The following is a 14,650-nucleotide window of genomic DNA, read 5'->3' as shown; positions in this document are numbered from 1 at the left end:
AGCCTCACTTCAGGCGGTGCCGGAGAATCTGCATTTTACGTGGTTTGGAACTCTCTGTGAGAAAGGAAGTTGATAGTCCGAATCTCCAACCAGACTCTTACCTCCAGGAGGGCGAGAGAATTGGAATGATGAATAAGCCCAGTCTTGCTGGTGGGCGTTGGCTCCCAAGTTTTGGTGTAGACAAGTCAAGCCTGAAATTCTCCCTTTTATTCTTTTCAGCTATTTGGCTTGTCTTGGTTTGGAGAGACTGACTTCCAGCGGTCTGGACCGTTGGCCCGAGACTTATATAAAGACCCCGGAGATGTTAACTGCTTCTGCCCCGGCGCCGCCTTTTCACACGCTTCTAGGTGGATGTTAACATCTGCCCCATTTCTGGGATGCACAAACCGAGGCCCAGCTGGCGGCGGACGAGTGCCCCGGCGGCCCGGCGCGCACGGCCGTCGCCCTTGACAACGTGACACAAGGTCACGGAGGTCCCGCCCCCAGGTCCGACTGCCCCGGCGCGGCCGGACCGCGGCCGGACCGCGCCCGAGCCTGAGCCACAGAGGGCCCCGCCCACCCGCCGGAGCAGGCAGCGGGTCGGGCAGCCGGGCGCGCGCCGTGACGTCACCACGCTGCGCCCGAAGAAGGCCCCGCCCCGGCCTCGCCCCCGGCACTGTTGGCTTCTCTGGGCGCCCAGGAGGACACACATGGCTCGCGAGCTGCGGACGCTGCTGCTATGGGGCTGCCGCCTGCGGGCCCCGGCGCTGGCGGTCGCCCGGGGAGGTGAGGGCGGTCGGGCAGGACGGGTGGAAGGCGAGCGGGGACGGGAACGCGCGGAGCCCTCGGGGTCCCGAGCCCCTTTTCTCCGTGGGAGGCGCGGTGACGGCTCTTGCTCGGCGTGGGAGATTTTGTGAGGTTTACGCGTCCAAGGCGCCGCGAGCGGCGAACGCTGAGCTCTCGGTGCGTCCTGGTGTCACCTGGCTCGGCCCCGCGCCGGGCTGCCGGGTTTCCCCGGAGGTGACGGGGTTGAGCCCGGGCTCGCGTGACTGCAGCAGAGGCTTCTCTCCAACGAGCTCCTCGGGCCGGGTTGAGGCGGAGGGGTCACGGGCTCCTCGTTCCTGGAGCCGAAGGCACTTTCGGGGAGTTGGAATCGAAGGGCGCGTGTGCGCTGGGAAGGGGCTTCACCAGGGTGATTACTTCAGTCCCTTAGTTGTGTTTTTATTCTTCCCCTCCCCCAAGTTGATTTATACGCGAATAACGCATAAGCCACTTGGTCACTCGTTCATTCGACACACACCTGAGTGCCCACTCGGCCCGGCGCGCGGCAGCAAACCAGAGAACCGGCACGCTGGGCTCTCGTGCAGCCCGTGGACCCTGGGTTGTTGCCCGCCGTATCCCCAGGGCCTGGAATTGGTAGGTAGGTGCTCAAATCAATGTTGAAAAAAAAAGAATGACCGCAGTCTCTGCTCTCACTCCCCACTCGGAAGTAACCACGGGTGAACGTCTTGGCGTTGCTTCCAGGCTCTGTACGCTTAGTTACACACACATAAATGCACACGTCTATTTTTACGTAAAAAGGCCTAAACCGTATATACATTGTGCTACAGATTTTTTTTTTAAGCTCCAGAATGGCTTACATATGTTTTTCTGTCAGTATGCACGGGTTTACGGCTTTACAATGGACACATAGTATTCTGTGTTAGGACGTATCATCATTTACTTAACATTGCCCTATTAGCGGACGTAATAAAGATTATTTCCAGATTTTTTTTTTTTTTGGTTTTTTTTTGGGGGGGGGGGGTCATTACAGTGCTGTGTAGAATGGGCGAGTATTTAATCTTTGTGTCCATGTGTGGCATTTCTTTAGAATTACAGAATTAGAGTTTTAGAATTGATGGTTCAGAGCCTGTGCGTATTTGAAATGTTAGCTGATATTGCCCAATTGCTGTACAAAAAGGCTTTATCAGCTTATATTCTCATTAGCAGGGAATGAGACCACCTATGTCAAGGCATCTTCTCCAACACTGGGATTAGATCTTTTCCAAACCCATGTTTTATAACCTATATATGTCTTGTTTAACTTATATTTGCATGGATACCAGTGAGAATGTTTTCATTTGTTTAATGGCCATTTGTATATCTTGTGTGAATTTCCTCTTCATGTCTTTTACGGCTTTTTCTGTTACCTGAGTTTTAAATTTTGGTGTAGTCTCTTTTTAAACAATGATTTTTAAAAATATCATGCATTAGCAGATAAGACAACTGTAGGTTTTATTACTGTTTCTTTTTTTTTTTTTTTTTAATTATTTATTTATTTATTTGTTTATTTATGGCTGTGTTGGGTCTTCGTTTCTGTGCGAGGGCTTTCTCTAGTTGTGGCAAGCGGGGGCCACTCTTCATCGCGGTGCGCGGGCCTCTTACTATCGCGGCCTCTCTTGTTGCGGAGCACAGGCTCCAGATGCGCAGGCTCAGTAATTGTGGCTCACGGGCCTAGTTGCTCCGCGGCATGTGGGATCTTCCCAGACCAGGGCCCGAACCCGTGTCCCCTGCACTGGCAGGCAGATTCTCAACCACTGCGCCACCAGGGAAGCCCTTATTACTGTTTCTTGTATTCAACATCTTCCTTCCTTTTGGGATTTATTTCCTGTTTTAGCAGAGTATATATATACCCTTGTGTTTGTTTTGCAGAAAAAGTCAATGGGTTGTAAATTTTCTAAGCCCCACTGTGTCATACTTGTAAAGTAGTTTGGCTGGGTGTTGCATTCCAGGTCAAAATAATTTTCCTTCAGAGTGATATTGCTATGTTGTCTTACAGCAACTTCGTTAAAGGTGAGCAGTCATATCAGTTTGATTCTTGTGCTTTTTTGTAGCCAACTTGTTTTTTTCCCTGCTCTCTGCAGGTTAAGATTCTTTTCCCATGTTCTGAGATGTTCTGACCATGTGTGTTTGTAATTCATTCTTTGCACCATTCTTATTTTCACGGTTGGCGTTGCAAGAACGAGAGCATGAGGCAGCCACAGTAGGACTGGTTGGTGCTTAAGTTAACATCTTATGACTTTTCTGTTCTCTATAAGCTGGAGCCTTTGCTGGAATTTTCTGCCTTGGGGAGTTGTAAGGGGTGGGCAGTCTGCTCCAAGCACCAGAAAGGTCACAAGAGTGAGCTTTCTCTGTTGTAGGGCTAAATCATTGCAGGTTTGTGTCATTCTCCAAAACGAGCCCCACCTGAACCCTGTCAACTGCAAACGCCCATTTAGTACTTATTATTTTGCTTCCTCCCTCTGCTCTCACTGTGGGGCCCATACTATTTAATTTCTGCCCTTCCACCTCTTGTGCTGCAACCTTCACAAGAATTCAGGCAAATTTCTGGTGTTCCCGGGCTGTTTTTGGGATGGAAGGAGTAGCACTTGCTGGTCAGATTTCACTCTCTCAGTAAAGCAGCTGTGGGTGTTGCTAATTTAACATGAGGACAAAGGTTTCAATGGTTAACTGCTTAGACCCTGAATGGCAGTGCCGTCTATGTAAACCATGGTCCTGGGGCTTAGGGCTAGCACCAGAGAAGCATATGGACAGAGGAGGGATGTGTGGCCAGCTGTCCAGGAGGCAGTGGGACACTTGGTTAGGATGAGGGGCCTGAGTTATCTGTGCTGTCTGCAAAAGATCAACCCAAATGTAATAGGTTAGTAAAGACCTTATTAGTTACTGACTGAGTAATTGATCAGAACTAAGACAAAAGAAAGATCCCCAGGTGTTTTGCTCCCCTCTGGCAAGCAGCTTCAAGTGTGGAAGATGGGCGATGAGTAAACACTGAAGGAAAATGACAGTTCTCGCTCCCAGATGTCAAATACCAGGTTGTAACAGGACAAAGGAGACTATTACAGAGGCCAGTGGTGGTGTTTGCTTGTCTGTCTCAAACCAAAGTACTGACTCACGATCAATGAAAATGTATCCACTTCACTCTCAAGTGAGATACTTTAAGTTCAGAGCCAGAGGGTTTTCTTGGTTTGGGTTCTTGGTGCCTTCATTGCAGCAGCTAGAATTTTTCTTAAATACCATTCTGCTCAGCCTTGATACAGAACACTAGCCTTTTTTACTAGGAAGCTGCTGTTTGCTTCGTCTACACGGAGACTCACCTATAGTTCTGTAGCATTTAGTAAAGGTAGATTCCAGGATATTTCTGGAATGGCTGGTTATTTCTGCTGAAGCCACTAGGAATTACAGACGATGAAAGTTGTAGCTTGGAGAACCAGTGTCTACTTGGGGGCATTATTTCCATCTGCTTTTTGATGCCCAAAGTATAAGTAAGTTGAATACAGGTGTAGCTGAGTCATGGCTGTAACTAATTTTGAAAGAATGGCTGTTATTTAGCAGCTGTATAATCAAGAAATGTGATTAGAATATTAGAAATTTATTTTGAGATAGGCAAAATGAATGCCATATTTTAAAAGAACAATCTATATAGCAATACCGTTAAGAACAAAATAGAAGGGTACAAGTCTTCCTAAAGGACCGGGGCAGTGAGGGAACCGATGTGTGCTGTGAAGGAGGAGTGAGCAAAGCACTGAAGTTCATACATACCAATATTCCAGCATTTGCAGGAAATGGAGTGCCTAGAGGGATTTTCCCTGAAACTTACTTGCAAAGTAGTAAAACACTTCATTTCAACCATTATGATTAGAAGTCTTTCTAAAAGACTTAATCATCAGGTGAAACATGACAGAACCTTTCTTTGATGTTTTTCAGGGTCATTATGAATGTTAACTTATGGTCTTCTGTTGTAATACACAGGCCTCTGCAGGACCACCAGGATGTGACAGCTCCTTTGTCTATAAAATGTCCCAAACTGAAACTGCATCCTGAGTATTTCTGTGTTTTTAGCCTCTGTTACTCTCATTTTAACTTACCAGGCCTCTGACGCCAGGTTCCCTCCTCCTTTCTGTTTTTAGTTGAGGGTTGGGAAACTGGATCATAAAACTTGTTAGCAACTTTTTTTTAAAGAAGAGGAGAATTCTGGATGGGGAAAGAATATTCTTGTTTAACTGAAGCTTGGCATGTGGATTTTGTGTCCTGTATTTTGACTCTTCAGAGATGCCCCTCCCTTTTGGTTTTGCTGTGTTTCTCTGTATTTAGGGAGTTGATGTTTCTTGATAGAGTGTCAGTATTGCTTAGTAGAGAACGATTAAAACAGGCTGTGAAGGGACTTCCCAGGTGGCACACTGATTAAGAATCCACCTGCCAATGCAGGGCACACGGGTTCGAGCCGTGGTCTGGGAAGATCCCACATGCTGCGGAGCAACTAAGCCCGTGTGCCACAACTACTGAGCCTGTGCTCTAGAGCCTGCGAACCACAACTACTGAGCCCGCGAGCCGCAACTACTGAAGCCCACGTGCCTAGAGCCCTTGCTCTGCAACAAGAGAAGCCACTGCAATGAGAAGCCCATGTACCTCAACGAAGAGTAGCCCCCGCTCGGCACAACTAGAGAAAGCCCTTGTGCAGCAACAAAGACCAAGCACAGCGAAAAAAAAAAAAAAAAAAAAACAAAACAGGCTGTGAAACACAGTAAGGTTTAAGAAATAGTGAAAATGTTCAGGAATTCCAGAGGAACGCACGTAGAAAATTTTGAGGGAATACAGATCTTTTTTTTTTTATTTTAATATTTATTTATTTGGCTGAGCCTGGTCGTCTTTGCAGCATGTAGGATCTTTAGTTGTGGCATGCGAACTCTTAGTTGCGGCATGCGGGATCTAGTTCCCTGACCAGGGATCAAACCCAGGCCCCCTGCACTTGGAGTGCAGAGTCTTAGCCGCTGGACCACCAGAGAAGTCCCCAAATCTTTATTTGATGTATAAATAGAAAGTGAAGAACTTTCTGTCTAGAATATTGATATACTTAAATCTTACCTCAAATGATTACAGAACTTAAGAAACAAAATGTTTGGAGAAATTTCAGATGCGAATAGCTAACCTGTGGTATCTGGTGAAATTTGAGAGATAATGAAACCATCCGAGTTGACTTATACTGAAAAGCAGAGAATTTCATGCTTACAAGCATGAAACTATGGTAAAATAGTTGGAGGTGTTCTGGAAAAAAAGCTACAGGCTACATTCCAAAGAACTACAGTTTTTCCAGTATTGTATTTTCCCTTTTGGGGAAAGGCTTAATTCTCCTTTTCATTTATCTGAAAGTACCTTTACAGAATTTTAAACTTTATAAGTAAACATTAAAAATTTTACTTTTTATAGAACGTGAAGCTTTAACTTAGAAATGTTTAGGTTGATATTAGATGAGTGAATTTCAAGCATTTTTTTGTCATGTACTCCCGATAAGAAATGCATTCACATTGTGACCTGCTATACAAGTATGCGTATACTGTACAAATACGTGTACATACTTAGCTGAAAGAGTTTTGTAAATACTTACATGTATTATGCTATGTGTTGGTTGTTTTTTTTAGTATTTATTTATTTATTTAGTTGCACCAGGTCTTAGTTGTGGCAGGCGGGCTCCTTAGTTGCGGCTCACGGGCTCCTTAGTTGTGACATGTGAACTCTTAGTTGCAGTATGCATGTGGGATCTAGTTCCCTGACCAGGGATTGAACCGTGGCCCTCTGCATTGGGAGCACGGAGTCTTAACCACTGCGCCACCAGGGAAGTCACATGCTATGTGCATTCTTTTACTTTCCGTTTCATTAAAAAAAAAAAAAAAATTCTGACTTAGCTCACTGAATTGCTTTCATAACCAACAGTCTTGACCTGCATTCTGAGAAACACTGTGTCCTGTGGCTGTACGTTCTGAGAAAATGACCATGTGTTTATCAAGGGCCTGCTCCAACTCTAGGGTGATCGTGGGAAAAATAAAGACATGAGACGGTCAAGGCCACTGGAGCATCTGCTCCATAGTGTGGCAGCAGCAGTTCCTTAAACGAACATCTGCAGTGCCTGCTGTGGGATGAGACGGACAGGAGTCCTGGCCCTCTGTGGCTCTGACATGGAGTGGAGTCGATGCAGACAAGTACGTGCTGTATGGATGTTGTGTGAAGAAACCAAAGCAGAAAGAGGATCGCAGTAGAAGTGGGGCAGTCAGGGGAGGCCTCACGTGAAGGGTGGCGTTTAAGCAAAGCCTGGAAAGAGGTGAAGGTGTCCAAGGCAGGACATTTCAAGCAGAGGGAGTGGTAGGTGCCAGGGTCCTGAGGCAGGAACGGGCTGGCGTATTGGAAGGACAGCAAGGAGGCGGGGGCCGCGCTGGGGGCGCTCTTGAGTGGAGTCAGGTTAGAGTCGCGCTGCTTTCCTCTACGTGTGACTTCACGGGGAGATGTGGGCAGCTGGTGATAAGATGGGGAGTTAGAGTTAAAGCTAACTTCATAGGAGTTTCCTGAGAAAAATTATTTCTACATTTTTATTAGTGAGAGGGTAGTGGTGTTTTCCCGAACAGACTGGTACAGTGAAAAAATCTTCCACACTGTCTCAGCTCACTGCCCAGTGGCTCCGGAAAAAGCCTCTGCAGCGACGGGTGTCCACACCATCCTTCCCTTGGGAATGAAGAAGGGCTGCCCCGGTCATGGGCTGTGTGCAGTCTGCCCCTCACACTTTGCACGTGCTGTTATCTAGACGCCCAGAGCCCTGGAGCCACAGTGTGGTGCCCCTTCCTTCACTTAACCCTCTCCTGAGGGACCTTTAGGTCGTTTGCAGGCTTTGTTTTTTTTAAAATCACAGGCAGTGCCACCAACAGTTTTTTACACCTTCACCAGTGCTAGCATAACTATTTTATAAATGTTTGTCAGTCTGACAGTGAAAATGCTATCTTGTTTTAAAATGCAGTTCTCTAGCTATGAATGTGGTAATGCATCTTCTTCTATGATTCAAAGCCATTGATGTTTCTCTTTTTTGTGAATTGCCGTTTTCCTCTTGCACTGTTGGTCTTTTTCTTGTAGATCTGTGAGTGATCTTGCTGTATTGAGGAAACTAGCCCTCTGCCACATGTTTCAGACTTTTTTTTCTCCAGTGTGTTTGCCCATTGACTTTAATTTTTTTAAGTGTGGTTATTGCTCATTGTTTTTATTTTTTTTTAATAAATTTATTTTATTTTATTTTTGGCTGCATTGGGTCTTCGTTGCTGCGCGCGGGCTTTCTCTAGTTGGAGTAAGCGGGGGCTACTCTTCGTTGTGGTGTGTAGGCTTCTCATTGCGGTGGCTTCTCTTGGTGCGGAGCACGGGCTCTAGGCGTGCAGACTTCAGTAGCTGTGGCTCGCGGGCTGTAGAGTGCAGGCTCAGTAGTGGCGCACGGGCTTAGTTGCTCCGTGGCATGTGGGATCTTCCCGGACCAGGGATCAAACCCATGTTCCCTGCATTGGCAGGTGGATTCTTAACCACTGCGCCACCAGAGAAGTCCTGTTGTTTTTATTTTTATTTTTTTACCTTTTGTTTTGGTGTTTTTTGGCTGTGCCCTGTGACATGCGGGATCTTAGTTCCCTGACCAGGGATCGAACCTGTGCCCCCTGCAGTGGAGGCGTGGAGTCTTAACCACTGGACCACCAGGGAAGTCCCTCATTGTCTTTATTTATTCATTAAATTTTTTTAATTTTAATTTTTTATTCAGATATAATTGGCATATAACATTATCATAGTTTTAGCTGTACAACATAATGATTCAATATTTGTATAGCAAAATGATCACAATAAGTTTAGTTAACATCCATCACATCACATAGTTACAATTTTTTTGTTTGTTTAGGGGTCTACTTTATTGACTTTAATTTTTATGTGGTCCATAAATTTATGGTTCTTGGGCTACGTGTCTTGTTTGGGCAGAGTTCCCTTACTTTTAAGTCATTAAGGAAAAAGATCTCAAGTGATCAATATCATTAGACGTTAGGTAGGGAAATGCACATCAAAACCATGATGAGATAGCACTTCACACCCACCGGGGTGGCTATAATAAAAAAACATAGGCAATAACAAACATCGATGACAATGTGGAGAAATTGGAACCTTCACCCACTGCTGGCAGGAGTATAAAATGGTGCAGCACTTTGGAAAACAGTCTGGCAGTTCCTCAAATGGTACAGACTTTGGTATAGACAAATGGCATAGACTTACCATGTGACCCAGCAGTTCCACTCCTAGGTTTACGCCCAAGAGAATTTAAAACACAGAAACTTGTACAACAGTGTTTATAGCAGCATTATTCGTAATATTAACCAAAAAGCAGAAACAACCCAATTGTCCATCAACTGATAAGTGGATAAACATCATGTGGCCTATCCATATAATTGATATTATTCAGCCATAACAAGGAATGAGGTATGCTATGTGCTACAATGTGGATGAACCTTGAAAACATTACGTTAAGTGAAAGAAGCCATAGACAAAAGACCATGTGTAGTATGTCCAGAATAGGCAAATGTCCAGAATAGGCAAAGCTATAGAGACAGAAAGTGGTTACCAGGAGCTGGGGGCAGGGAGAATGGGGAGTGACTACTGATGGGTATGGAGTTTCTTTCTGGAGTGTTAAAAATATTCTCGGGCTTCCCTGGTGGCGCAGTGGTTGAGAATCTGCCTGCCCATGCAGGGGACACGGGTTCAAGCCCTGGTCTGGGAAGATCCCACATGCCGCAGAGCAACTGGGCCCGTGAGCCACAATTGCTGAGCCTGCGCGTCTGGAGCCTGTGCTCTGCAACAAGAGAGGCCGCGACAGTGAGAGGCCCGTGCACCGCGATGAAGAGTGGCCCCCACTCGCCGCAACTAGAGAAAGCCCTCGCACAGAAACGAAGACCCAACACAGCCATAAATAAATAAATAAATAAATAGATAGATAGATAGATAGATAGATAGAAGAGTAACTGGTCTTGACCCCTCCCTTTAAAAAAAAAATTCTCAATTAGATAATGAGGTTGGTTTTGTAAATATACTAAAAGCCATTGAATGGTACATTTTAACTGGGTGAATTATATCTCAAAGCTGTTTTTAAAATATCTCTTATAATTTCTTTTAGTACTTTTAAGCTTTTTTTGTTTTTTTTGTACTTTTAGCTTTTATTTTCATTTTTAGTCCATCTGGAATTTGTTTTGATTAAATGAGGGAAGAAATTAATTTTAATACTGTAGCTTTAAATTAATGTGCTTTAGTATTTTATAATAGTATTTCCTCATGTTTTTCAAAAATGTCTTGGCTATGTATGCACTTTTATTTTTCCATATGAATTTTAGAATTAGCTTGAATAGTGAAAAAAAAAATCCTGTTTGAATTTTCACTGGGATCATGTTAAAAATATAGACTAATTTAGAGAATTGGCACCTTTAAATATTTACTCTTACTATTCAAGGACATTTCCCCAGGCTTTTTATATCCCTTTGTAAATGTGTTTTATATGCCTAGTAAATTTTTTTAAATGTTTTTTGTAATTGGGTAATTTTTATTGTTATTTATTTATTTATTTTTAATTTGTTTATTCATTTATTTAATTTTTGGCTGCATTGGGTCTTCGCGGCTGCACGCGGGTTTTCTCTAGTTGCTGAGAGCGGGGGCTACTCTTTGTTGTGGTGCGCGGGCTTCTCATTGCGGTGGCTTCTCTTGTTGTGGAGCATGGGCTCTAGGCACTTGGGCTTCAGTAGTTGTGGCATGCGGGCTCAGTAATTGTGGCACGTGGGCTCAGTAGTTGTGGCACATGGGCTTCAGTAGTTGTGGCTCATGGGCTCTAGAGCGCAGGCTCAGTAGTTGTGGCGCACGGGCTTAGTTGCTCCGTGGCATGTGGGATCTTCCCGGACCAGGGCTCGAACCCGTGTCCCCTGCATTAGCAGGCAGATTCTTAGCCACTGTGCCACCAGGGAAGCCCTGGGTAATTTTTAGAAATAGTTTTGTAAATAAGTTATTGATACACATAGCACAATTCAAAAGATACAGAGATATGTGCAGTGAAAAGCACATCTCTTCAACTGCTACCCTCAACAACCAGTTCCCCTTCTGGGGGCAGCCCCCTTAGCCAGTTTCTTGGGTGTCCTCACAGAGATACGCTTGGCTTATGAGAATAAGCGCACACATATGTATGTGTATTTAAACACCACGATAACATACGCATACCACTGTTCTGGACCAGGTTTTTTCTTAATGTATCCTAGAGATAATTCAGCATCAGGACACTTTACACCCACAATTACCTCATTTTTCTGTTTCAGAGTATTCCATTACATATATATGTAATTTATTTACTAACCCTTTACTGATGGCCCTCAGCCTGGTCACTGGCCCCTGACTCCTGGGGGGACCCCTACACTGGAACCTCATCTGGTGTGTCTTTTATAGGCCTTCTCATGAACCTGACACTGACATTTGGTGGGAAGGAGCTAGCCCTTTTGTGACAGCCACATTTTTTTTAGAGTTTACTGTTTTGAGTAATTAAATATTTATTTGGTTAAAAAGGTATACATTGAGAAGTCTTGCTCTCAGCTTCGTCCCCCTCTCCACCGTTCCCCTCCCCGCCTTCATAGGTCATCACAATTATTAATTGTTTGTATATCCTGCCACTGTTTATATGCATACAGTATGTATAGATACACATCTTTCTTCTGCTGGGATATACACTTCTCTGTATTCTGTTATTCAATTAATAGATATTGGAGAGCTTTCTGTATCAGTACATAGAGACTTTTCTCATTCTTTTTTTCTTTTTTTTTTTTTTTTTTAAGTAGCCACATCATAGTAGTGGTCCCATGTCAGGAGGCACCATAGTTTATTTACTAGCCCTCTGTTGATGGACATTTAGGTGGTTTCCAAGCATTTGCTATAATGTATGGCCTTTCATCTCTGTCTTTATATTCAGGTTCAGCTGTATCCATAGAGTAAAGTCCCAAAATGGAATTGCCAGATTAGAAGGTATATGCATTTGTAATCCTGACCGATATGGCCAAATCACCTTACACTGGACTTAGGCCATTTTCTGCTGCCCTGAGTGCTTTCCCCACAGGGTTACCAGAAATACTGTATGAAAGTTGCTTCTGAAAGTAATACAGTGCAGCTCTGCTGACATCCCTCTCTTCATCTGAGCTGGTGAAGATTAACCGTGGTTTGAATTGGAGCAAAATGCCGAAGTGGGGGCTTTTGCTCAGGGAGTATTGACTGAGTTGTGCTAGGCCTGCCAGGCCCTGCCTGAGTCCCTTTTCCTGCAGCTGCCTTCACTTCAGACCTGCAGGCTGGGCTATATCTCAGGCTTATACGACCTTAGGTGGGCTTCAAGGAGACCCAGCCCCCCGGCTATGTTACGTCCCACAGACCACACTGCGGGGAGCTCCTCTGCTTAGTCAGGCCTGGTTCCCAGAGCCTCTGTGTACATCTCTCTGTTTGCAAGTTCAAGGTGACCCAGAGGGGTTGAAGCTGGCGGCTAGCCCCGCACCTCCCCCCGTCCCCCACCAAAGCTTGCCTCCCTCCCTCACTCCTTCTTTCCTTCTTTCCTTTCTCCCTTCCTCCCTCCCTCCTTCCTTCCTTGCTTCATTCTTCTTCTTTTAGTGAAATACATCCCATCCAGAAAGGAATGCATATAATACATATGTGCAGTTTCTAAAAGAAGCATAAAATGAATACCCATTGCCCAGTTTAAGAAATAGAAATGACCAGTCCCTCGAAGGCACTGTGTGCCCCTCCATGATGGGTCCCCTTCTGTCTCTCCGAGAGGTGACTACTGACTTGAATTTTCTGGTTTTTATTCCTTTGCTTTTCTTTTTATTGCTGCATGTGTGTGTATATGTATATACACATGTATGTATATGTATACACACAGTTTATTGAAATCATACTGTGTATATTCTGCTGTGACTTCGCTTTCTTGGGTCAACATTGTTTTCTTAGCTTTATCCATGGTAATGTTCATTAGTTGTCCCTGCTTATTCCATTGTGTTAATACGCCTTCATTTCTTTATGATGATTCCTGACATAGCCCTAAATATATGTACTGTTGGGTCGTTTGGTATGCTCCAACTTACTAAGTAATGCAAAATTATTTCCCAAGAAGAATTGTATTTCTCTATACGTACCCCACCAGCAGACAACGAAAGTCCCCTTAACTCCACACTCACATCCAGTGCTTGGTGTTCTCAGACTTTTTAATGTTTGCAAGTCTAGTGAGTGTTAAATGGTATCTTGTGTGTCTTTGATTATAAGATACACATCAGAGAGTACCTAAGCGACATGTTCAGTTAAGTGAAGCAGTATTATCTTAAGATTTACCCATGTCATTCATTGTTCTATAATATTCCATTGTGGGAATGTGCTGCAGCTTATTCCTCCATCCCAGGCACAGGCATCTGAGCTATTTCTAGTGCAGGGCTTTTATAGATGCGCTGGGCATCTCTTTGGGCAGGCATCTTGCCCACGGGGGCATGGATGCATTTTTATAGGGTATGTAACTGGTGTGGAGTTGCTGGGTTTAGGGTATGTGTTTTTATTCCAGAATTGACTTTTTCAGAGTGGGTCTGGATTTACATTCCACCAACTCTGTGAGAGTTGCCGCTGTGCTGTATCCTCACTGACACTTGGGATTTTTTTTTTTTTTTTTTTTTAAAGTGTTTTTTTTTTTTTTTTTTTTTTTTAATGGCTGTGTTGGGTCTTCGTTTCTGTGCGAGGGCTTTCTCCAGTTGTGGCAAGCGGGGGCCACTCTTCATTGCGGTGCGCGGGCCTCTCACTATCGCGGCCTCTCTTGTTGCGGAGCACAGGCTCCAGACGCACAGGCTCAGTAATTGTGGCTCACGGGCCCAGTTGCTCCGTGGCATGTGGGATCTTCCCAGACCAGGGCTCGAACCTGTGTCCCCTGCATTGGCAGGCAGATTCTCAACCACTGCGCCACCAGGGAAGCCCGACACTTGGGATTTTCAGACGTTTTTAAATGTTTGTCAGTTTGATGGTTACAAAATGATGTTTCAGTTGTGATTTTAATTGATTGCTGATAAAGTTTTTTCCATGGTTTATTGGCCATGTTTCTTTTTCTGTGAAATGCTATTTATGTTTTCTTTGCCCCAGTTTTTTCTTCTTGATTCATTGACCTTATTATGTATTCTTTTCTTTTTAAAATTTATTTATTTATTTATTTGTTTATTTAATTTTTGGCTGCGTTGGGTCTTCGTTGCTGCACGCGGGCTTCTCTAGTTCTGGTGAGCAGGGATTACTCTTCATTGTGGTGTGCGGGCTTCCCATTGTGGTTGCTTCTCTTGTTGCAGAGCACGGGCTCTAGGCGCACCGGCTCAGTAGTTGTGGCATGTGGGCTCAGTAGTTGTGGCTCACGGGCTCTAGAGCGCAGGCTCAGTAGTTGTGGCGCACGGGCTTAGTTGCTCCGCGGCATGTGGGATCTTCCCAGACTAGGGCTTGAACCTGTGTCCCCTGCATTGGCAGGCGGATTCTTAACCATTGCGCCACCAGGAAAGTCCCTTATTATGTACTTTTGTATGTATTTTTTATGGGTGCTAATCTTTCATCAGTTAATCCTTTGTCAATTAATTACTGCAAATCTGTTCTCCTAGTTTGTGGCTCACCATTTCACTCTCGGCTTGGTGTCTGTTTGGGGGGAGGGGTGAAGTGTTTTGTTTGTTTGTTTTGATGAACAGAAGTTCTTAATTTTAATTTCATCACATACCAGTCTTTTCCTTTGTGAATTACCTCAGGGTTCTGCAAACTTAAGACCCATGGGTCA

The 14,650-nt window shown here is 44.6% G+C and overlaps 1 protein-coding gene across 1 annotated transcript in view; it reads left to right on the top strand.

Annotated features, from left to right (window-relative positions):
• The first annotated feature begins 643 nt into the window (after nucleotides 1-643).
• TRAP1 (TNF receptor associated protein 1) overlaps nucleotides 644-14,650 on the top strand; it is a 55,121-nt gene continuing 41,114 nt past the window's right edge. The window contains exon 1 of the mRNA XM_036827197.1: nucleotides 644-765. Coding sequence (XP_036683092.1) covers nucleotides 690-765 — 76 coding nt within the window. The 5' untranslated portion in view covers nucleotides 644-689. The remainder of the gene's footprint in view (nucleotides 766-14,650) is intronic.

Source organism: Balaenoptera musculus, chromosome 15 (assembly GCF_009873245.2).
Source record: "Balaenoptera musculus isolate JJ_BM4_2016_0621 chromosome 15, mBalMus1.pri.v3, whole genome shotgun sequence".
In the NCBI taxonomy this organism is placed as follows: Eukaryota; Metazoa; Chordata; class Mammalia; order Artiodactyla; family Balaenopteridae; genus Balaenoptera; species Balaenoptera musculus.
Note: the sequence above shows the minus strand (reverse complement) of the source record. Positions and strands in the feature narration are given on the sequence as shown.